Source organism: Tachysurus fulvidraco, chromosome 13 (assembly GCF_022655615.1).
Source record: "Tachysurus fulvidraco isolate hzauxx_2018 chromosome 13, HZAU_PFXX_2.0, whole genome shotgun sequence".
Lineage (NCBI taxonomy): Eukaryota > Metazoa > Chordata > Actinopteri > Siluriformes > Bagridae > Tachysurus > Tachysurus fulvidraco.
The window spans coordinates 4,751,150-4,774,204 of record NC_062530.1 but is presented as its reverse complement, the minus strand read 5'-3'; the positions used below and the strand labels follow the sequence as shown (position 1 = coordinate 4,774,204).

At 36.9% G+C, this 23,055-nt stretch overlaps 1 protein-coding gene across 3 annotated transcripts in view; it reads right to left on the bottom strand.

Moving 5' to 3' along the window:
• The window catches only part of zgc:158464 (uncharacterized protein LOC791139 homolog), a 126,405-nt gene that overhangs the window by 6,425 nt on the left and 96,925 nt on the right, over positions 1-23,055 (bottom strand). For 2 of the 3 annotated variants that reach the window (XM_047822421.1, XM_047822422.1), the window contains 2 exons: positions 6,302-6,476; positions 5,228-5,347 (listed from right to left, as the gene is read on the bottom strand). In XM_047822421.1, the coding sequence (XP_047678377.1) occupies positions 5,228-5,347; positions 6,302-6,476 (295 nt within the window). Of the gene's footprint in view, positions 1-5,227; positions 5,348-6,301; positions 6,477-19,833; positions 19,996-23,055 lie in introns of all 3 variants that reach the window. The other variant, XM_047822420.1, reaches the window with a different exon arrangement.

Sequence of the window (23,055 nt, the reverse complement as noted above, 5' to 3'; positions counted from 1 at the left end):
ATTGAGATTTTCCTTAGTGGCAGACTTGTATCTGATTATATCTAATCCCCTGAAGGCTGCGAGTGGCTATGAGCCAACTTATCTCATCGTAGAAGCACAAACAAAAGTGAAAACGCAATTTATCAGGGTGGCTGATATGGGAGATATGCCAGCAATGGTTCCCGATGAAAATGGTGGCATTATCATGGTGTCCTTTAATTGGGTTTGGTAATTTTTGACCAAGGATTCGTTTTAACATGTGAGATTTAGATAGCGGGTCTCCACGGTACATGGTGTTGACTGGTGTTGACTGGTGTTGTATTTCGTAAAACAAATGACTTACAATTTCCAGTGAATTTCCAGTGAAGGAGTAAAACATGGCAGGACATGCTGTTATAGGAAAATAATCAATAATCAGTTATTGTTTCCACCTTAGAGCGAATCTTCACACGCCACAGCAATCTGACAAAAGATTAGCTTGCAAAGAGCTTAAACTGGAGTTTCCCTGCTAAGTAAATAAAATAAACAAAACCTGACTTCAAAATGTCTCAGTTGTTATTATATATATACATACACACATATACACACACTATCTCTCTCTCTCTCTCTCTCTCTCTCTCTCTCTCTCTCTCTCTCTCTCTCTCTCTCTATATATATATATATATATATATATATATATATATATATATATATATATATATATATAGTATATTTATTTATAACATGTCTGAATATAAACCTGCAATATATCTGAATTTGACCAAGGCAGAGAATACAGAGTTTTACAGTACTGTAGTTTAATGACTGATAACACCATGGCTGATGTTCCAAAGGCAGAAAATCTAGTGCAATGGACTAGAGAGTGTAAAGCAAACAAAAGATCCTGTCTATGTTTACTTACAGTGTACACTAATGAACAGATTATTGTTAAACCAGGGCTATTTATTTTGTATTTAATAATGTGGAAAATTGCTTCTGCATGCAGTTGAGGGCTATGACGAGATGAAGAATAAATTGCTGTTTGTCTATGGTGAGGTTTTAGGGAGACTAATTTTCAAAACATTTTCCTTTCAGACCTACATGTAAACAACAGCTTGTTAAAAAATTTTAGTCAGTCAGCTCAACAATGTTTATTCCCAAGCCTAAATCATGACAATCTAACATCACAGCAATACAAATACACCGTGTGGATCGGTAGTTCGTGAAACAATAAGTCTACATAAAAATAAAATAAAATACACGTTTAAATTAGAAATATATTATCATATAAATCATTTCTGTTTTATAATTTCACCTTTGAACTTGCACATAACTGAGACTGATGCTGTACTATAAAACCGCTGGGAAGAATAGCTTGATTTAATTTTTTTAAGGCTGCTTTATGAGGCTATTTTTGTTTATTTTTAAATACACCAGTGTCACTGGGTCAGAAATCACTTATGTCTGAGATACTTAAAAACCTGACTTAGCTTGAAGTAAGCATGTGATGATTTAGGCTTGAGATGTGCATGATGTTACAACGGAGGCTATAACTTTTATGGTTCAGCAACACTGACACTGACCTCACAGCTTCATTGCCAAACATTGGGAGCAAGTCTTGGCTGCTCCACTACATTTGTGGTCAGAGGGAAAATTATGGAAATTTTACTGTGCTTTTTTTGCTGATCTTTAAACAAATAATGTCACTTTGGCATTATATTACTGTATTACATATTCCCAGATTCAGTACACATTAAACACAAACAGCACACAGCACAGTTAAGTGCAAAAGTTTGTATACCCTTGTGACAAAGACGGCAGATAATTTGAACGTACAGACGTTTTGTGTGTAAGGTTCACACGCTGATGTTCCTTCATTATCACAAATAGCAAAAATTGCGAAATAATGTAGGTTAGGAAATAATTGTGCTAGTTCTAATAGGTTACTATTTCAATAGTAACAGCTTATTCACAAGGACTTGTACGGTGGAAGCTCAGCATAATCTAAGACTAATTAAACACAGCTTAAATATGTGTTGTTGCATAACAAAGAAAAACCTCTCCTAATTGACACATTCATGCTCTCCATAAGGATTCTCCATGCTTTTCACTGTGGGAAAGTCTTCAGACAACGTGTTTCATTTGACTTCATTAACTTTAAAAGGTGATGAAGCAACCTGATATACACCCGACATACGATGTTAGTTATAACAGGTCCTAACTTCATAAACATGCCACAACACTGAATATAATAATAAATAGTTAAACACAGTGGTGTCCTTTAATAAATAAAAATCTGTAATAATTTACTTCAGGGTGTAGTAACAGTAACTCCTCCATTTAACATCAGGATACATCACGCTACCATTTTGTTGATTATTTTCCTTAAAGCAACCCTAATTCTCTGCAAAAGTGGAACTCTCATTTTTGGTTTATTTTTTCCTTGTTTAAATCTTACATCTATTACATCAGCTACATGAATACCGATCCACATAAAACAAAAAAAGCACAAGGCAGCATGACATTCTGTTACTCTGTACTGCATTACTCACCTCTTTTATGACAAAAGAAAATGGTACACACTGACAAACTGTCACTTAAGAGCTGACCCAATAACTGTACTTACACAGGAAAATGTGTTCACGATCGTGAAGCAGTGATGCTCTAAAAGCGACTCGGCCTACTTTTATATTCCTTTCTTATATAATCCATTGCATTTATATTCCATCGCTTCATTTTTTACACCATTAACACACTCGGTACTTTCACCCCTTTACCTCGAACATACTTCAACAAATCAAGGGCTTTATAAAAAAAAATCGATCTTGTATCCATACACGCAAGGAGATGATGTGAATAAATGACCTATGTGAATAAAACATTTGCTTCTTTAGTAAAGAAGAAAATGGGAATCTGTGTGTCACACAGAAAGCCCTCATCTTAATGCACAGCACATGTTGATGTCTTCAAAGTGACATTAATATTTCAGTAGGCGGAGATATAAAGCATTTACACCTGAAGGTCCCGTGTATATGTAATATGTATTCATGGAGGGCATTTCTTCCAAAGCAGGAATCGGATGCTCTGCAGATGAATTATGAAATAAATAAACTTCTCCATCACCTGCAACCATTAATCCTCATCCCTCCACAGACTTGCTTCATTAGCTAGCCATCATTACTCTGAGCTTTCATTATCATTAGAGGAGATGAGATCTCATTTCAGCAACTAATACAAGCTTCCATGACGCTTAGACAGAGCAAAGTTTCTTTTTAAAACGCTCTCATCCTCCTTGTTTTCATCTCTATGTTGTGTCTGAATAGCCATAGTAAAGGTTACTAAGACCATAACATGATAAGACAGGCGTAGAGCTTTATAAAAATAATCTTTGATCCGTTCTGTCTATGGTTATTTTTCAAACTCTCTCTTCCTGCTTATTTTCATCATCATGTTATGTCTGTATATCCACAGAAAGGGTAAATAAGACATGAAAGCAGGGTCAAACTCAGGACAGCGTCATGTCCTCTCTGTGACACACTACGTTATGTTTATACTGGTCTTTAATTTCAGTCCAACAGAAACAGCAGATCTAATCTCACATGTAATGTGTTTAGTTATAGCTCACATACTGTGTGCTGTATATGAAGCTAAAGTGTGTGTGATCGATTGTTAAATCATAAAAGGCATGTGCTAGTATAGTAAACGGATGTATTTTCTGGCCACTACAGACCACTTAATTACTGATCCTGCTGAGTTTTAAGGAGGTAAAACTTAATAACCAATTATATTAACTGACTGTGGATGAAATATAAGCAGACACTATAGTTAAATTAATACTTCATTGGTGTTCAGATTCATCTTGATTTTCTACATCACCAGCATGTGTGTGTTTAAGCCTGTTTACTCCAAACTAAATGGATTGTTGAATAAAGGCTTATTTTAAAAATATTTCCATTTAATATACTGTAAGTTAAGGGGATTGCTGAATAGTCTATCAGTGTGTTCATTAAAAACATTTTTGATGATATAAAATATCTGTAAACCATATTTGTAGAAGTCTATTTGTATTAAATTATTTGTACAATATTACATTTAACAGATGCCAAATTTTTAGAATTTCCTCAGTACAGTAAATATATGAGCAGAATTATTATCTGTGGTACAGTATTTGCAAAAAGGCTACAGATGTGATGGAAAAGGAGAAGAAAAGGTGGAAAAATGCTGGAGTTTTTTCATGAACCTGTCCTTAACTGATATTGTTGTTCATTTCTCACATTCAAAGTAGATTAAAAGCTAATCAATAGACAAAATATTCTTTTTTTCTTCTTCAAAGATTATCGGTGTTTTATCATCGGCAGAAGATCGAGCGCTAATATGGAATCTTTTTAGATTGAGAACTACTCGACATGTAACTCGGTAACTGCGTTCCCATTGTTAAAGTAGCATTACAGCCCTCATCACTTCCCTCTATACTTTCTCTCCATCTCTCCATATCTGACCTCACCTTCCTCCATCTCTTCCTGGTGAATGTAATAAAGGTGATTCTGTTAAAGTTGACAATCTGTGTTTATGGTCATAGAGACAGCCTGAACTGAACCTAACCAGGTGAACTGCCAGCTTCCTTTATAAGAGACAGGGCCTGGTGCAGTTGAGGGCAGCATTCTAAAATTTCTAAGAATGTGGCATTTCAGCAAAAATAATAAAATTGGCGTAGGAACGAGAGATACAGAGGACATTCATTAAAAGCAATGTAAAAGGGGGTGAGACATTTCCACAGAAAATGCTGAGGGTGCAGAAAACTATGGAGATAGAGAGAGAGAGAGAGAGAGAGAGAGAGAGAGAGAGAGAGAGAGAGAGAAGTAGAACATCAAATAATAATAGCTGAACAGTTTAAAAGAACAATACTTTTCCACTAAGCTTTGTTCAGTGCAGTTTACAGCCTCAGGAATAGTTTGCAAACAGAAGGTCAAGAGAATCATAGACTCTCTCCAAATATGTATGCCTTTGGGTACATTATATAAATAAATTTCTATTAAAATATATATCATGTAAATATCCAAATGCTGCCTTTTAAAATAAAGTGTCAATTCATGTCCAAGCTACAATGTGTTAAAACATACAGTACTCTATTGTACAATAGCAATAAAAGGCATCCAACATCCAAACTGAGCTGACTTCTGGTACAAGCTGCACAGGATTTTTTACAGACAGACACTGCTAAGTGTGGAAGTGGAGAGTAAAGTACAGTATTTCAGGATTCTGCTCTTACTTGAGAGAGAGGGAGAAGTCGTTCTTGCTGGTCTCGCTGTTTCTCACTAGGTAACTGGCCTCTTTACACAACCTCAGCAATGACTCAGCGTCCGTTCGACTGATTGCGCCATGATACCAGCTGAGAGATGAGTAGAAGAGAGAGAGAGAGAGAGAGAGAGAGAGAGAGAGAGAGAGAGAGAGAGAGAGAGAGAGAGAGAATGTACCTATGAATATATGTATTTTACAAGTTTTTATAAGTAGGTATGAACATGTATTGCACTTTATATAAAAGTCTATAACACATTAAATAATCAAAACCAAGACGTTCAGTCTCAGTTTATTATGTTAAAATTTAACTTATTCATATGGCACAAGGCAGGTTTGTGGAACTGCTAATTCAGACCTGGAGGACTATGCTTGAGGCAATGGTCTTAAGAACAAACCCTAAGAGGTATCCATCCTCTTGAAGACTGTAGGACTGCCAAGTGCCTTGGCAGTCAAAGTGATTCTGAAAAACATTTGTGTGGCTCATAATCAGTTCCATCCACTTGTTGGTCACCGGGTGTGACCAAGTAATGCATGTAAATGTAAATAACCTTGGAGACCTTCAGGGATTAATCTGATCTGCTTCATGATGAGGTACACGCTTCATAATGAAGCACAGCTGATGAGTGTCAAAACATCTTCACGATTACAACACAAGTCAATGTAGAAAGTGCCTACAAATCTCCGTGGACATTTTAGGAATCTTTTCAGAAGCCTTTACAGGAGCATGTTTTCACACCTTTTTCTTTCTTATGAAATTATTTTGACTATAACATGAATTGACTATAACATGAATAATATCAATAAGCTCTTTTCCATTAGACTTTTTTCAGATCTACAGTATACAGTTCCTGGAACAGTTCACTTTGTCTGAATTGCAGAAATTACGCTGTATATTTTGCATCACATCTGCTGTAGTTATCCTACACCTTTTAGCCCTTAACATTTCAGATCCTTAATGGAAATGTTTTTTTTTCCTGCAGTTTGTTGTCATGAGCACACTCTTAGAACATTGCATGAATTGTGTATTTTTCTCTCAAACACTCACAACTGGCTCTCCAGTGGCATGGTGGGGTCAATTCGCTCGCCCAATGTCGGCATACACTGCTCCACCGAGCTCATCTTCATGTTGACCAAGCAGCCGCTGGAGTGACGCTGGGGAGGCCTCGATTTCCCGTCTTTCGTCGGAGACATCCTGCCTTTCTCCACCCCCTCGAACTGGACTGCAAAGCAAACACAAATACACGGGAGGTTATCATGACAGCTCCCATCCCAACAATTCTTCTCTTCAGTGGGAAATGCATTCACAGAAGATGCTTAAAATGTAGCTTTGTTTAATTTTCACCAACAATCTGGTTATTTTCCTCATGATACATTGAGGTTGAGGTTACAGAACTGAAAGAGTAGGAAACATTTTTTCCCCCTAACATTTACCAAGCCATTTTTTCATATTGTTTACAGGGCTATTGTTTTATATATGCTTTGTAGTTGAACAGCATGTGATACCTTTATACAAATGCTTTTGGGGTAAAAACCCATGTACCCAGAAATGTACAGATCAGCTAACTATGGGTAAGTATTTCACAGCATACCGCACATACGGTATGATTACATACATTCAATAACATCTTTTGTGAAGTAACTCCACAATACTGATTTTCACAGAAGGTAAATGTATAGAAGCTTAATGATATTTAACCATCCTTGAAATCAAACATACGCCTCCATTAGTTTGTTTAATCACATATTATTGCTGCTCTGTTGAGAAAAAAGATGAAGTGATCAAGATCGTGAATTTGATCCAGTGTCTTTTTCAACTAATGATGTAGCACAAGAGAAGAAAAATAAGTATATTTCTGCTTCTATAAGGCAAGCTGTTATTTATTAAAGTAATACTAACATATTACTTTAATAATCTAAAGGTCATGATGATATTTTCTATCCAATGCTTATTAATTTTATTAATCTTGCACCTGGGGTAGATTACCATAAATTATTAAATCAAATCCAACCTGAGAATGTTGCTCTTACTACTTTAACTCTACAGCAAACATTTCCTCATCCACACTGACTTTAATTCCTCACTCCACCACTACAATTATGCAGCAAGGCACCAGCATCTAAATATGGGATAATGTCAAAATGGGAAAATTGCTGAAATGTAGAGAAAAAGATATCTTCCTTAGGTCAATGTCAGAACTTATTGACATCCAGTAAGTTTGAGTCGAATTTGCTTTCAAACAATTGGCAGGAAATATTTTAAATACATACCAAAAAGCATTACAAATGTATATATATAGTGGCACAGTATATATATTAAAGGCACAGTGTGTCATTTTTAGATTAATATCGCTACAAAAATAAAAACATATATTTTATAATAAATTACTAATATATTTTTTGTAACACCAGAGCAGCATGCCATAGGTTTCTAAGCATAGACTAAGATGCACATTTGACGTAATGCCACTCCAGCAGGTGGCATCACACAGAAACGTGGTACATGGATCTGTTTAATCTTCCTCTCACTGAGATATGGAAATGACACACAGCTATGCCATATATTCTCATTCTCTCTCTCTCTCTCTCTCTCTCTCTCTCTCTCTCTCTCTGTCTATCCCTCACACACACCTACCACCACCCCCACACACACCCAATGCCTTTCTCTTCCAAGCTGCTTTGAAGAGCAGCTGCTTGACACAAAAGAAGAGAGGAGGAATCAATCGGACACCGCTGTGTACACATGCCACACACACACAGAGGGAGAGAAAGAGAGAGAGAGAGAGAGAGAGAGAGAGGGATGGGGGTGTAGAAAGAAAGGGCAGAAAAACTGTCTATGTTTAATCACTGAGCAAGCTCTCACCAGTTGTCAAGGTTAAAAGCGTCCCACAGGCCACATGAGGGGTGTGTGTGTGTGTGTGTGTGTGTGTGTGTGTGTTTACAGTGGCCAGGTGTGTGATAGCACAGGCTGTAGATCCGGCCTGGGAACGCAATGTGGCAGAATAACCAGTAAACACACTTCTGTATTGTAAATGCACTCTTATCTCCCATCCAGCATGAGAACGAATACCAACTGTACAATACTTGACTCCTAACACACACAAGCTACTAAGTGCCAGAGAAAAAAAATATTTCCTGTTAAAAGGTTCAAATGTCAGGTCAAAACAAAAATATATCAATGTTAATAGCACCATTATTTATTTCTGTATTTTATTTGCTTTAATAGAAACAACAGTTGGGTAGATTTTTTTTAAAATAAGATATTAATTTTCATGTATATTAATTTTGTAGATTAAAAAATACAATTATATATAATTTTTTTGTGTACCACTACTGTATGGCTGCCATTATATCATGTAACAACTGATCAAGTTACATAGTGGAACATCTGAGACAAAACTTCATGTTATCAGCATGAAGATCTTTTCTCTCAGACTTTAACATGGCAGAAAACATTCTGTTAAAAACTACCTACACTGAAGACTCCTTAAATAAATGTTAAATAAACATTTGCACAAAATATCACTATAACAACAATTCTCCAGTTTACTTTCTTAAATACCGACACGTCTCTTAGTGTTTATTATTAAACCGAATTACCGTTGCTCACATATACGTTTATTTTAAAGTCCGGTTACAACTTTTACCATCGTTACAGCACAACAGAATTATAGAACCGGGTCCATAATATATTTTATAATATATTTTCTGTGAGAATGTTGAGATAGCGGTTTGTGTGGAGGCAAAAAGGATCACATGAGAAAAATACCACACTTCTTTCAGTCACACTCAATGCAACAAGTCATTTGTGTTGACTCACAGGTCAGGGGCTACAGGTCACAGGAAGTGCCTGCAGTCACAGATTAAAATGGCTGTCAGTCTCTTGTTGCTATAATGTGTACCATCTGCAGGCTTCAAAGAGTAGCTTTATTCACATGCTGCTCCATGTCCCCTTCACGTCCTCTCTAGACGTTCTAGTGTGTGTGTGTGCGTGTGTGTGTGTGTGTGTGTGCGCGTACATGCGTGTGTGTGTGCGCATGTGTTATGCCAAACTTTTAATATGTATACGTAAGCAAACTGATGTGTCTTATTCACCAGAAAGTGTATTAGCAATTTGATTCTCTCATTTTCTCTTCAGAAACTCCATCACTGTAATTACTCTAACTGCTCTCAAGATCCATACAGCACTTAATCGATGTTTGGCATTGTGTCAAATACCGTATTACATCACATCCTCATACAATCTCAAAAGAGAATCTGTTTGCCTGAGCATCTTGCACCGAGCTCCCTATATCGATCTGGCATCATCATGCAAAGGGTTTTGGGAAAAGACCTTTTTACAGCACATACACCAACCCAGGGCTTGTGCGTATATATAACAATGCATATGAATGACTTCAGTGGTACAGTATGAGCAGTTGATCCAGAGCATGAGAGATATGTATTTATATTTATACCACAACCCTGTTGAATCGGATTGGCCAGAATGTGTTATTGGATTATTGGATGACTAATAAACAAAGACAAATGAATAGTTGTTGATATTTAATACTTTCTGTAAGGGCGATTTGTTTAACATTTATGGAAGGAGTCTCCAGTGTCAGCACTTTTTACCCCACTGCTGGAACGACTGCTTCTTAATAGACTTAATATATAGACTGCTTCTTAATAAAATTACAAATTGTGGTATAAGAGAAATAAAACACGTCACGATGTGCAAGAGAGAGCAAAAAAAAAAAAAAAATCATCACAGTTTATTTTTATAAATCAGTCACTATGCGACAGTCTAAAGCTCTTCACAAAGAAACCTTTGCAGTCAACAACAAAGAGCATTAAAGTATTACATGGTTAGATTATTCATAAAGGGAAATGACACACGTTTAATGTTAATAGGCTTTATTGTCTACGTGACAGCTGTATAAACATTAAAGCTGTGCGACTGACGGACAGTTTTTATTTGGTGAAAGAAGTGGATTTTTTTTTCATAGTAAATGGTCAGTTGCTATGGAAACTTTCTGGCTAAACTGTTTTCAGCATCTCAGTGCTGTCATAAATGTCAAGCCACAATAGCAATACAATAAGCATAATAGACATTTTATGTGTGAGAGAATGGGACAGGAAAAGAATAAAGAAAATAACTAGGTGAATTAAGGTTGCTGTCTATTTGTCACTGGTCATTGTTCATTTGTTCGGTTGCAGAAATGTTCTCTTACACTGAATTAGAGAGAGAGAGAGAGAGAGAGAGAGAGAGAGAGAGAGAGAGAGAGAGAGAGAGAGAGAGAGAGAGAGAGAAATCTTCTGGGAAAATTTACCTGTATTTCCCCCCCCTCACCATTTTATGTAACTACAATGAAGGATACAGTTAATTTGCTTTGCATTTTTATTTATTTTATAACTTGACTAATAGCATGTGTAGCTAGCATGCATATGGCCAAGATAAATCTTTTGATAAGCTAATTCGCTCTGCTAGCAAAAATAAAAAAAAAGATGCTTAAGCTAGTAGCAGCTTAATTTATTATTAAAAAAATATATATATATTTTATAGCAACTGTTACTAAAACAGGGACTATAGAGTCATCATCACTGTACTGTGCCTTACATAAAATTATCTGTCTTCTGTTGTCAGGCCTTAATTTTCAATTAGCCATAAATAATCTAGATAAAACTCGCAATAATTAACATAGTCATATTTTGCAAACATGCTCAAATAATTATGGTCCAGAACTTAGAGAAGAAACCAGTGAGTAATATTAGCATGCAGTTAAACCTGTCTGTCTGTCTGTCTGTCTGTCTGTCTGTCTGTCTGTCTGTCTGTCTATCTATCTATCTATCTATCTATCTATCTATCTATCTATCTATCTATCCATCTATGTATAGAATTTGTTGTGACAATTTTTAGATACACTTAATTTGCATATGACAATACAACATTAGTTGAACTCTTATATCTGAAAATTCACATCACCCTAAAGCATGTTCCTTAATAAAAAATGATGCAGACAAACAATGGATAGAAAACAGTTTATTGACTAAGTTAATAACATTTTTATCATTCAATTCATGTCACTGGCTATCATTGGTTACTGATAACAGACTGCACAGCTACAAACACAATTATATTTACTACTACAACAGGACCGCCATGAATATCTAACCCAGGAAAAAGTGCATGATTTTCCACCAACATACAGTATTTTGTGCACACTGGTCGAGCTCTTCATATCACTCTATCCTCTGGTTATCCCTACTTAAGGAACTAGGACAACTTCTGCAGTGATTCTCAGTGGATACCAAACGCTCAATTCCACTGTGTAAAACTGAACAAAAGGATGGTCTATGAATTATACGTACATTTGTAGAAGAGCATGATGATTTTTGTTATTCAAAAATTCCTATGTTAAAAGCAATATTAGGAGTTGTATTGCTAGCAAGCAGTCTAACCTTCCAACCGAGAAAAGCCACAAACGTTAAATATATTAAATGTTGTACAATTACAAATGACTGCATTGAATGCGCCTGGAATAACGTATAGTCAGTCTGATCATGAAGTAATGTATAATATATACACCAAAGCAGCATCTTCTGCACTGCAATACAATCAATACTGTAGATCCTTCAGTAGTCAACAAAGCAGTTGATCAATTATGTAAATTTGTATGTTGCAAAAGATGAATTTGCCATAACATTTCCCACGCAAAGGTCTTTGATCCTAGTGCACTGAACCGCACTAACACTACACTGGGCCTTAAGAAGAAAGCTAGGGAAGAACAAAGCAGATCATTTAGAAGAGCATTTGGTTTCACTTCAGCAGGTCATGCTTCAAGATCCCTATCCAGCATTGAACACACTCTCCTCCTGACCTTCCCTAGTCTAGAAGTCATACTTCAGTATATGCTAGATAGTCTGCTGTGTTTCATCAATAAACATGGCCAAAAGCCACCTACTGTTAAGCAGAATTAACCAGAAGCAGAATTTTATTTCATTTTAATCATTCCATTGAATAAATAAATAAATAAATAAATAAATAAATAAATGAATAAATAAGTAAAAATTAAAAAATGTAAACGAATTAATTAAGAAATAAAAATATCAGCCACATAGGCAGAGAATAGACCTTTATATTAGACTCATAATAGGTTGTAAAAAAAAATCAAGCAGTTTGTTTCATATATATATTAGCGCACAAACATAACAGGAACATTTAATGTTTAAATACCTTTTGGTTACTGGAAATACACTAGAATTGACTTCCTGTGAGACAATAGCCGACTTGATCGATTCTCCAAGAGTATCTACCTACTTTTTTTGTTCTTTTTTTTGGAAATACTGAAAAAATTGGAAGTTTGAACCCCTCTACTTCAACACTCTTGTTAAGGCTTATGTTCCATCCAGCAATCTGCAATCAGTGAAAGACTGTTGCCTGGTAATGCCTACTCAATGAGGCAAGATGTCACTTTCTAGTACCTTCAAACTGTCCCTCAGTGGTGGAAAGAACATCCAATCCAAATCCGGACAGCAGAATCCGTCAAAAAAAGAACAAAAAAACCCAGGTCTTGGGCAGTGGTGGCTCAACTGGTTAAAGCTATGGGTTGTTAATCGGAGGATCGGGGTTCAAGGCCCAGCACAGCCAAGCTGCCACTGTTGGGCCCTTGAGCAAGGCCCTCAACCCTCCCTGCTCCAGGGGCGCTGTATCATAGCTGACCCTGCACTCTGACCCCAACCTCTTCAGTTGGGGTATGTGAAGAAAAGAATTCCACTGTGCTATAATGTATATGTGGCAATAATAATGGCTTCTATGCCCCCGTACTTCTGTGAACGAATGTCTAACCTCAAAATTGTCCCCACTCCAAAAGAAAAAGGAATTACACTTAGCACTACTTGTATTTTCCTCTATTTGATATATATATATATATATATATATATATATATATATATATATATATATATATATATATATATATTGCTTTGCTTGCATTTTCTGTCTGTATTTCCTATCTGTGATACTCCTGCACATTCAGATAACCACTGAAGCAAATTAATCAGCAATTATATTCCCATGAGCGAAGACATGAGTTTGCCATGAGTGTCTTTTACCTCAGATGATGAAACCAATATGGATTACACTGATCGTCAAAGTTATTCATAAACCCATTGTAAACTTTAAATTCTTTCAAATGCACCTAAAACTTAATTTGTGATTAAGCAGAAGTTTTGCAGTAGGATATTTATTTAAAACTGCCATTTAAGAAGGTGTAGGATTTTCCCAGGCCGTCACGCATATTTGACGTTTAGGTATTTCACAGTCGAAAGCTTATCTGGTGGGCCGCAGAGAACCTAGATATTTTTATCAAGGATAGGTCTGCATGCTGTGAGGTGGCATTTCAGAAGCCAGTTTGCAGAGTACAAACTTATTTACTTTAGATGTACAGCTTGCCAGCGGGATGAACTCATAAATCTGGAATGTAATGAAAACACAAGAGTGAATGACCATCTTTATATCAGGCTTATAAGAAAGCGGCTTAAAACTCAGCGAAGCACTCGATCTGTGACAACCCTTTAGACACAAGGGAGACAGTTCACTGTTTTCATTCTTCGCCTCGCTCTCAATTTCAACCTTCCCTGACACTTCAGTGTTCTCACTCTCGTTCTCCCTCCCAATGTCAACTGTCTCTGACAACACTTAAATCAAGAGTCTTCATTCTATTTTCTCTCCAGTGTCTTCTTTTTTTATCCTTTTTCCACCAAATCAGAGTTTCTGTTCACGAGGCTACTCCCTGTGAAATTGGCATTATTTCCTTGACAACTGCTAAAGCTATGTTAGTATTAAACTTATGCAGTATTTCACAGAGAGGCTTATTTTCACTTCATCCCTACAGAATGGACAGAGGGAATGAGTGAATGAGTTTTGGGATAGATATGGAAGCTTGACAGTATATGTGAGCCAAAAAAGAGGACAGTGGTAGCATATAGAGAGAAATACGCTAGTTTATTTAACATCTGTTGATGTATAGGAGTTTATTTAAGGTCTCAAGCGTATGTGATTGAGAAGAAATGGAATCTCTTCATCATAGTAAGCTGTCAGTCAGAGATTGAAGGATGTCTGTAAGCTCCTCCCACCAGAGACATCTTTCAGGATAAGCCTTCACAGTGGTGGTGGGAAAAGATAACACAGAGGTCAGGTATCACAACCACTGGGCTGTCTGCTGTCTCTCCACAAGTCAAGGACAGAAATTAAAGCCGGCCAGAGAATTAATGGATTCAGCTCAAATGTCAAATCAATTACGAGGCAAATAAGAAGAATAAGTATCATCTGACTTTTTGTATTCCTTATTCCCCATTTTCCTCATGGGCAATGGAAGGGTCAAGCTTAGCATAGGAAAAATTATGCCTAGGTCTAAGGTCTGTAATTACCCTGACTGAATTTTTGAATAAATTTATAATGAAGTAACAGATTTATCCAGCAATTACAGATGGTTGGAATACCATGAACACCAAGTTTCATCTTACCTGACTGCTCTACTTCAAGACAATGAGAGAATCCAACAGCACTGTGGTATGAGGAGTATTATAATACAATATTTATATCACATTCTGGAACGAAGGCCTGCAATAATGGCTTGTCAATAATATCTTAATCCATGAGTATTTAACTATCATGTGAAATAAGCCAGTCTATTTGTCGGGAATGTGCTAGAAACTTCACAACTCACAACATCCATATTTCCCATACACCAATAAACGTTATTAATATGTGATGTTTTTTCTATAGCGATATACAGTACATTCTATCTTAAAGTTTCATGTAATTAGCTATTCACTATGATACGCCAATGCAGGAAAATGAGACACTTTAGAAAGCAAGTCAGTTTGGGGATTTAACATAAAACCTTGTACAGTTAATAAAAGGCACTGACTCAACATGACTCAAATTCAGATGCTAATTTAACACCGAGGAGACAAATATGACTACACAAGACTAGAAAAAAAAAAGTATTTATGCTTCTACCTTCTTCTCTTCTTAATAACTTCCAATAATATTTCCAACAAGACAGAAAAAGATGAACCAGGCTTCCATTGACTCATTTAGTTATTTAAGCCAGCTAATTAATTCTCATTTACTAATGGCACTTCCATCACATCAGCTCACTACTCAGCAGAGAAGGGCATCAGAATTACTGGGATTTTTCAATTAAGTATTCCCAGTTTGACTGCTAACATGATTAGCCATTTCATTGCTATGCTGGTCACAGCTTACCAACCAACTTTACCTCATGAATTCAATCACATTTCAGTGACGTGTTTGTACAACTTCTTAAATTATACAGAGATCTCAGACAGGGAGACGAGATCTCTGCTGAATCCGTTTTTTTCTGCATCCAGCAACAACATGCAGTTTAATGAATAAAAAAATAAAATAAAATAAAAAATAAATAAAACCACTATAAACTGAGGCCTGCCACTTGAGCTCTCCAAATAAAACCTGGACCTCTTTTATTGATAGCACCTTGTATTCTGTAGAGACGTGCCTGAGAGATGACGGTGAGAGAAAACTATGAAATTCCGGACAATTAATTCACGTTTGGAAACAAAGAGCTTCGGCTTTTCATTTCAGCCAAACAAAGGGATCGTCTGCTATTCATATGCAGATGTAATTTCTGTCCTGTCAACTAATGTTCAGAAATTAAAATCATGTTATACTAATGAGGAGGGATGAGTGGATCTACTGTAGAGAAGGTGAAAAAAAAGTGTAGGCATTTCCTTAAAAAGTCTTTGGTAAATTTTTTTTCTTTACATTTGCAGTATGCTGCAACGTTGGGTCCTATTCAGGCAGGTCAAGACGTATCTTGGAGATACCTTGGAGGTGCTAATTTAGCAGCACCCAGTTCTATAGTTGACCAATGCTGCAACTACTGTCACAAATACTTCATTCTTACATATTCTATTATTTTGTTTTTATATAGGCTTTCCAGGAAGATTATCAGAGAAAAAGCAATGAGAAAAATAAAAAAAATAGCATAAAGCTTCACCTTATTTTCGTTTAGACACAAAATCGGTATTTTAGTGCACATGAACAAATTCAGGCTCTATTAGTCACTCTCACTTCTTACATCCTTCTGGGGAATGTTCCTAAACCTGTGAAAATCTTTGCTGCTTTAAAGCAAGAGCATCCCAAAGATTTCACAACAGATTGTCTAATGAGAACCTGTCATACTGTCCAATCATAGATATACCGCCTAAATTTGACCTGGAGGTTGATTCCATTATTTTCTCTGCTATTGTAATTCCACTCAATTCCACTACATTTTCTAGAATGGAGGAAAAGCAGTTCGCAGACCCTTAATTTTCTGAGAGAAATGAATGTCTAGCACTGACTCACTAAGCATGTTTATTTCACACTTGGCCATAACAGAATCGTTAGTGCTATAAAAAGACTCAAGTCAAATGAGGGTTAAAGGAGATCTGCTTCTGTAGCTCGGCAAAATCGCTTTGGCCTTTTGTATCTGAAAATATACAAATTTTCTATCAAACTGCAAGAACTAAGCATTTACTGTATATGCTCCGACTCTATGTAATCCTTATATGGAAAGAAATCCAAGATTAGATCTTATATACGACTTTATCAGCTATTGGGCCTAAATAAACTGTTACAATCTAAAATGTATGTAAATACATTTAGTATGTAAATATGACTTAAAACAGCTGTATTGATACAGTACAAACATTACAGTAAATCATCTTAGTCCTATGTTTCCTATCAAGAACAGAAATACCGATACTGGTGTACTGGTACAGATACTACTAACACTGAAGCAAACAAACAAACAAAAAAGACATAGCTCTTGACGTTTAGCTGCTATGAACAAAGAGAGATTCCAACACAAAGATGACAACAGAGCATTCATTATGTACAGCTATACAGAAGAACTTTTCCATAGAGATAGCGTTGGACTGCAATGGCCACGATCAATTTTGCATCTCCATCAAAGTCTCCATCATTAGGGCTTCATGGTAATAGTTATACTCGTAGGTTGTTTGATAGCTCCTGCTTACACGCCTGTACTTGACTATATAGTATAAAGTTATAGAAAGGACATTATTTATAATCAATATATCTGATGTCTCCAAGATAAGGATAGGATTCTTTTTTAAATCTGGTTCCTACTTTCTTTGTCAGGAGGTTTTTTCCCTTTACCACGGTCACCTCTGGCTTTCATTAGGTACAAATATACAATTAAACCTACGAATTTTTCATTTTATCGTTTATATCCTGAATGTTTAGGTATCTTTAGAGCTGCTTTGAGACAACGTCCAATATATAAAGTGCTATCCAAATAAAACCGAAGCAACTGAATCAAAAATAAAACTATAAATACTGTAGCTATCAAAGGCACTTTAAAAAACAAGTAACATTATAAAATGAACAACAACTAAAGCATGTATTCATGGTTACAATGCGTTTCAGATACCAAAGAAATGGTGAATTGGAGCTTGGAATAAATTCACTTTCAACTCATTTAATGATAACAGCCACTACTTTGATAAGTGTTGATGCTCTGATGTCAGCAGTCATGTTGATTTGATCAGAGGTCTGGAATTAAGTTTAAATCCTCTAGCAAAATATTAAGTAGGTTACAAATTTCAGTATCAGTATCTGTAATGATACCAAAAAAAAAACATGAACTGTGTTTGTAGTCAGTCACTCTGGAAGAAATGCTATAAGCTTTATCTACATCCAAAAAAAAAAAAAAAAAGGAGAGCAAACTGTTTGTCAGCATTCATTTTTTTTTTTTGACAGAAGAAAAACTGATCAGAGATTTAACACAATATTCACTGAACTGTCGCACACCTTCCTGACACTACTCCTGTATTTCCTCTGAGGAGGTTGGGAGAAATAGATCAACTTACTCCTAATCTCTCGAACTGGACTTTGGCCCAGATCAATCAAGTTTAACTTACAGCCAGCCGACATGCTTAAATCCCCACGCATCACTCAAAGAAACGGATACCATTCCATTGGCTTCTGCCACATAAATCTTGATTTAGCGTCGACTCCAAGGTCGACACAACACAGTGCGCACAGAGAGATTTTTCTCTCATCAGGTTTTGACAGAAAGATCAAATGGAGGCCATGATTAACAATAGGAACTTTTTTTTTTTACACAGGATACAACATTTTATGTGGAAGAGCTTGAGCACAGAAGCAAAGTTTCATGTGAGGACAAGACATCTGGTACACACAACTGTTTCAGATCGTATGTCTTGGGGCAATAGAGAAGGTTGTAATCTCCTGAGGGAAATGGCTGGAAGTGTATTTACCCTGCATGCTGAAAGCACAACAGCAAAGCGGTCTGGAAGTTTAATATCATGTTACAGTAGAGGTGGCTGAGTTTCCGCCAATAAAACCAAATATTCTTTGCGACCAAAAAAAAAAAAAAAAAGAACAGATAAGGGACAGTTTTACCAAAAGGCTTGGGTCACTCTTATCTGCTGTAACACAGGTTAGCCAAATGCCATTAAAGTAAATGAACTGATTTCAGTAACACTGATGCCTTGGTGATTTTCTGCCTCAGAGGAAGCAGGTGTTTGCTCTCAAAGAAGAACATTAATCAAACTGCAGCCCATTAACTTTATCTAGACATACAAGGAGCATATGTTCACAGCTACTTCACCCAAAACATTTTTTTTTCAAATTCATTAATTGTTCAAATTGTTGTTGTACATATAGGTTGCAACACTTTTCTCCTTATCGGAAAATACAGATTCACCACAGCACGTTGTCACGATTTGCAATTTTTTTACTTATTTTTTTATTATTGCTTTATAACTAGAGTTTCAGCTTATAATTACAGTTGTTATCATTTATGTCTTCCAATGCAGATTTAAACAACCTTTTTTCTATAGTGAAGTTAATAAGACTTAACCATGTTAACCACAAAGCCCTCTCCTAAAGACTTTCCCCATGCCAGAAAACTGGTTCAAAACACTGGATCTAGAGAACACTTCCATAATACGTGTGCACGTCCTTACAGAATGCCTATATGTGGTGTGTCCACCACTGCTGAAATAGCATTTGCTACAGAGACAATAACATTTAAGCACAAGTGGATTAATAGAAACCTATTGTCAGGGCTGCTGTATATTAAACACCTTCTGAATAATCCGAATCAAGAATTCAACAACACTGTGGTACAAGTCACTTCATACACCATCTTGCACTTTGAAGATTAGTTAATTTGCCCCACTGGGTGAACTTTTAAAGACTCTTTGTTGTACCATGAACAGTGCTTCCCTTCCAGAAAAGGTTTCAAGTAGAACCTGAGCACCTAAGGACCCTTTTAGAAGAGCAAATTGAAGTAGGATAAAGTTTGAGATAGTAGGAGAAACACCTACAATCAGTATTACATCGTAATTCAATATCATATCATTTCACAATGTCATAAGAACAGGCCAGATAGATTTCCAGGTCCAACTCTTCAACTCTCCTTTCAGCAGTTTCCCCCAGTTTATTGGATGAAGCAGGCATTCACTATGTTATTGGAGATGGAGGGATGAAGGGATGAAGTTGAGGGTCAGACCCACCCTGGTGGTGCTGCTCACAGCCTGAGGTGCTCTGTCCAGGGGAGAGCTGGGACGCCTGCTGGGGAGCAGGAGGACCCTCAGCCACCTCCACCAGGGGGGACGTAGTGCTGAGCTGGCCAACAGGAGGAGGCCACGGGAGGTCCTTTATCACTTTAATCTCTACTGCAGGGAGGCAGAAGAACAGAGAGAGAGAGAGAGAGAGAGAGAGAGAGAGAGAGAGAGAGAGAGAGAGAGAGAGAGAGAGAGAGAGAGAATATACAGAGAGTAAAAAGTGATAAAAGAAAGATACAGCAAAGTAAATCAGAAAGAGTTTAAGAAAGAAAGAAAGAAAGAAAGAAAGAAAGAAAGAAAGAAAGAAAGAAAGAAAGAAAATAGTATGAAGAATGTGTGGAACAGGAAAGAAAGCAATGGAGAAAAAGCAAAAAAGAAAAGATGCCAGATACAACACAGACAATGGCAAGAAAAGAAAAGAAAAGAAAAGAAAGAAAGAAAGAAAGAAAGAAAGAAAGAAAGAAAGAAAGAAAGAAGACAAGGGAGGGAGAAGAAGGAAAAGAGAAAGATTGTAAATGAGTGAAGGAAAGAACTATAGATCATTGAAACATGATTAGATAAAGGGCACAACAGTATGATGTTAGAAAACAGGAAGTGACCAGGAAAAGAAATGAAGGACACAGGAAGAAAATGCTCCAAAAAAACTGCCCTGGAAGAAAAGGTAAATTAGCACAGACATCTTTGGGGTGATGGCTTTAGGATTAACCAGTATTGAGCTTTAAAACTCTCATTACTCTTTAGGACTAAACAACAGAGACATTTCCTAATAACGAAGAAGGGAGAGAAAGAAGGATTGCTCAGAGGAGAGGACACGAGTACACACCTGGATCAAAAGTGCAAATGAAGGCCTTTTCTTTCTCTTCCATGTTCTCTGCGTTAGCTAATAATGATACGACAAGATACAACCAGAGAAAACCTGTTAGCCCTGCAGGCCTAAATCTCAATTAACGAAAGCAGGTGACTCCTGCAAATGATATTTTCTATCGTTACGTAGAAAATATATGCAGACTAGCAGCCTAATTAAGAGATCCTGCAGGATCCCAGTCTTGACAGGTTCAACCGAATTCTGTGTGAACCTTCCGATGGATAAAATAACGAATGAACGAAAAGCATAAAGATCCCGATGACAAGCGGAATTTAACCTTTTTTTTTTTTTTTTTTACCAGTACACTGGCACTCTATTCCGCTGGCAGAATGAAAATTGACTTATCTGACATTTTCAATTGGTATAAACAAATGAATTGTTTTATGGCCTCAAGTCTGACATAAAACTGTTAGTTTTCAGTGTGACACATGTACTTTCATATGAGCTTCATATTAACCACCAATGTGAAAAAGACATTCAATTCTGAACAACAAAACAAGCACAAATTCCATTTTTTGGCCTCTGCTGAAAAGAGTAAAGTGAGACACAGGCTTGATATTGTTGACTGCAGCATTGACCCATGTTGCATTTTACAAGCTAATAAAACACCTCCTCCAACACCAAATTATGTACTCGTCCTTGTCCCCAGCCACAGAGGTGACTCGCTCTAGCTGCACTGCAGTCTTTGCTAATAAATGAAGCCACAGCTTCAGCAAGATGACGTGAAGACTAGTGCTCCACTGTCAGCATTCTCCAATCACATCCTCTCAACGACGGCCATATAGGCCACCATTAGAGAGCAGCTAGCTGGCGATGACAGCCAGAGGAGGATCAGCATTATCTCATCCCTGCTGGCGGATCGGGAGCCGAGTCGCTAAGTCACAGAGAGGTCATTGGCTTTGACAGCTAATATAATAAGTTTCTCTACAGCAGAGTGAAGCAAAGGGCTGCCACAGGCCTGATTAAAGTGCTAATCTTCATCCTGTGCTGCAGATTAGTGAGTAATTGTTTTGGGAGAAGAGAGCTTGGGTCGTTTCTCCCTTCAGGAAGGATGAGAAGTCAATTCACGCAGGTAACACAGCCTAGTTGACACAGTAATAAGATGAACTGTCACATCTCTAAATTTTCTCCATGGAAGTTGAAGTGAATCAAGTGGCGATGTTTTACACTCTACTAAAGTGAGTTTCTGCTTTCCAGGAACGTGTCAGAGCCATCATTGTGCCTCTTGGTATTGGTGCTAAATGGTGCAAAGTCTATAGTGCAGGTACAGTAGGGTGCGTAGGGGGATACGAAGAGATCTTTCAAGTTTCTTGAGCAACAATCAAGCAGTGCAGCACCAAAGCAAGGCACCAATCACATCCAATAAGGGACCATTTAAGAAAAGTTCACTTTAGTCTTTTTGAGTCCATGAAGTATTTAAGCACAAAAACACTACCTCAAGAAAAGGATGGGATTTATTTCACAATGTCAAAATACTGTACAAAATATGGCAGCAACATTTATTCCTGATATTTAGCTGCTATTTACAAAGATGGATTCCAACACTGAAAAGAATTTGTTCAGGCTTTAGACACAGGCTGTGAATCGAGTGGAGTGCATTATCGCATGCAGGAAATTCGCTGAGATCTGCCCAAAAAGTCCTTAGATTTGTCTTCTTGAAACTAAGTCACTAAACAGTCATCACGTCAAGTGGCTAAATCTGTCGTTCTTTGGATCCACTCACATTTCTATGCTCATTAAAATAAAGATTGTATATGTTTTCTCTCAGGATGTACGAGTCTATGAAGAACCTTTAACATCCATGTAACAATTCCATTGCCCAAGAGTGGAAAAGGTACTTTAGAAAGAAACGGGGTTCTCTAAAAAACAGGGTTCTATTAAGAACCATTTACTAAAACTAACAAAGGAACCAAAAAAATGCCTCTTCCTTGACTGCAAAACTTCTTTATGGTTCTACCTGGCACTGTTATTTATAAGAGAGTATGGGCGACCAATCAGCAAGCAGTTCCTTCCCAAAATGCATCTGTAGTCAATCACAAAACATGGACATTATGACTCCATTTCTCGAATGATTTTTGTTGTTGTGACTTCAATCAATTTTAAACTGGTGCAGACTAGTCCATGTTTCTCAATCAACTCCTATAATGGAAATATTCTAAAGAGAAAGCAACTCCACGCTCCATGCTGGGACGGAAACACGGTCCTCGCTAGTCTTCATTTATTCAAGGATATTTCCATCACCCTTTTCTCACATATTTTACCCATCCATGCATCATCTTTGGTTATCATTGGAAATCTGAAAGCCT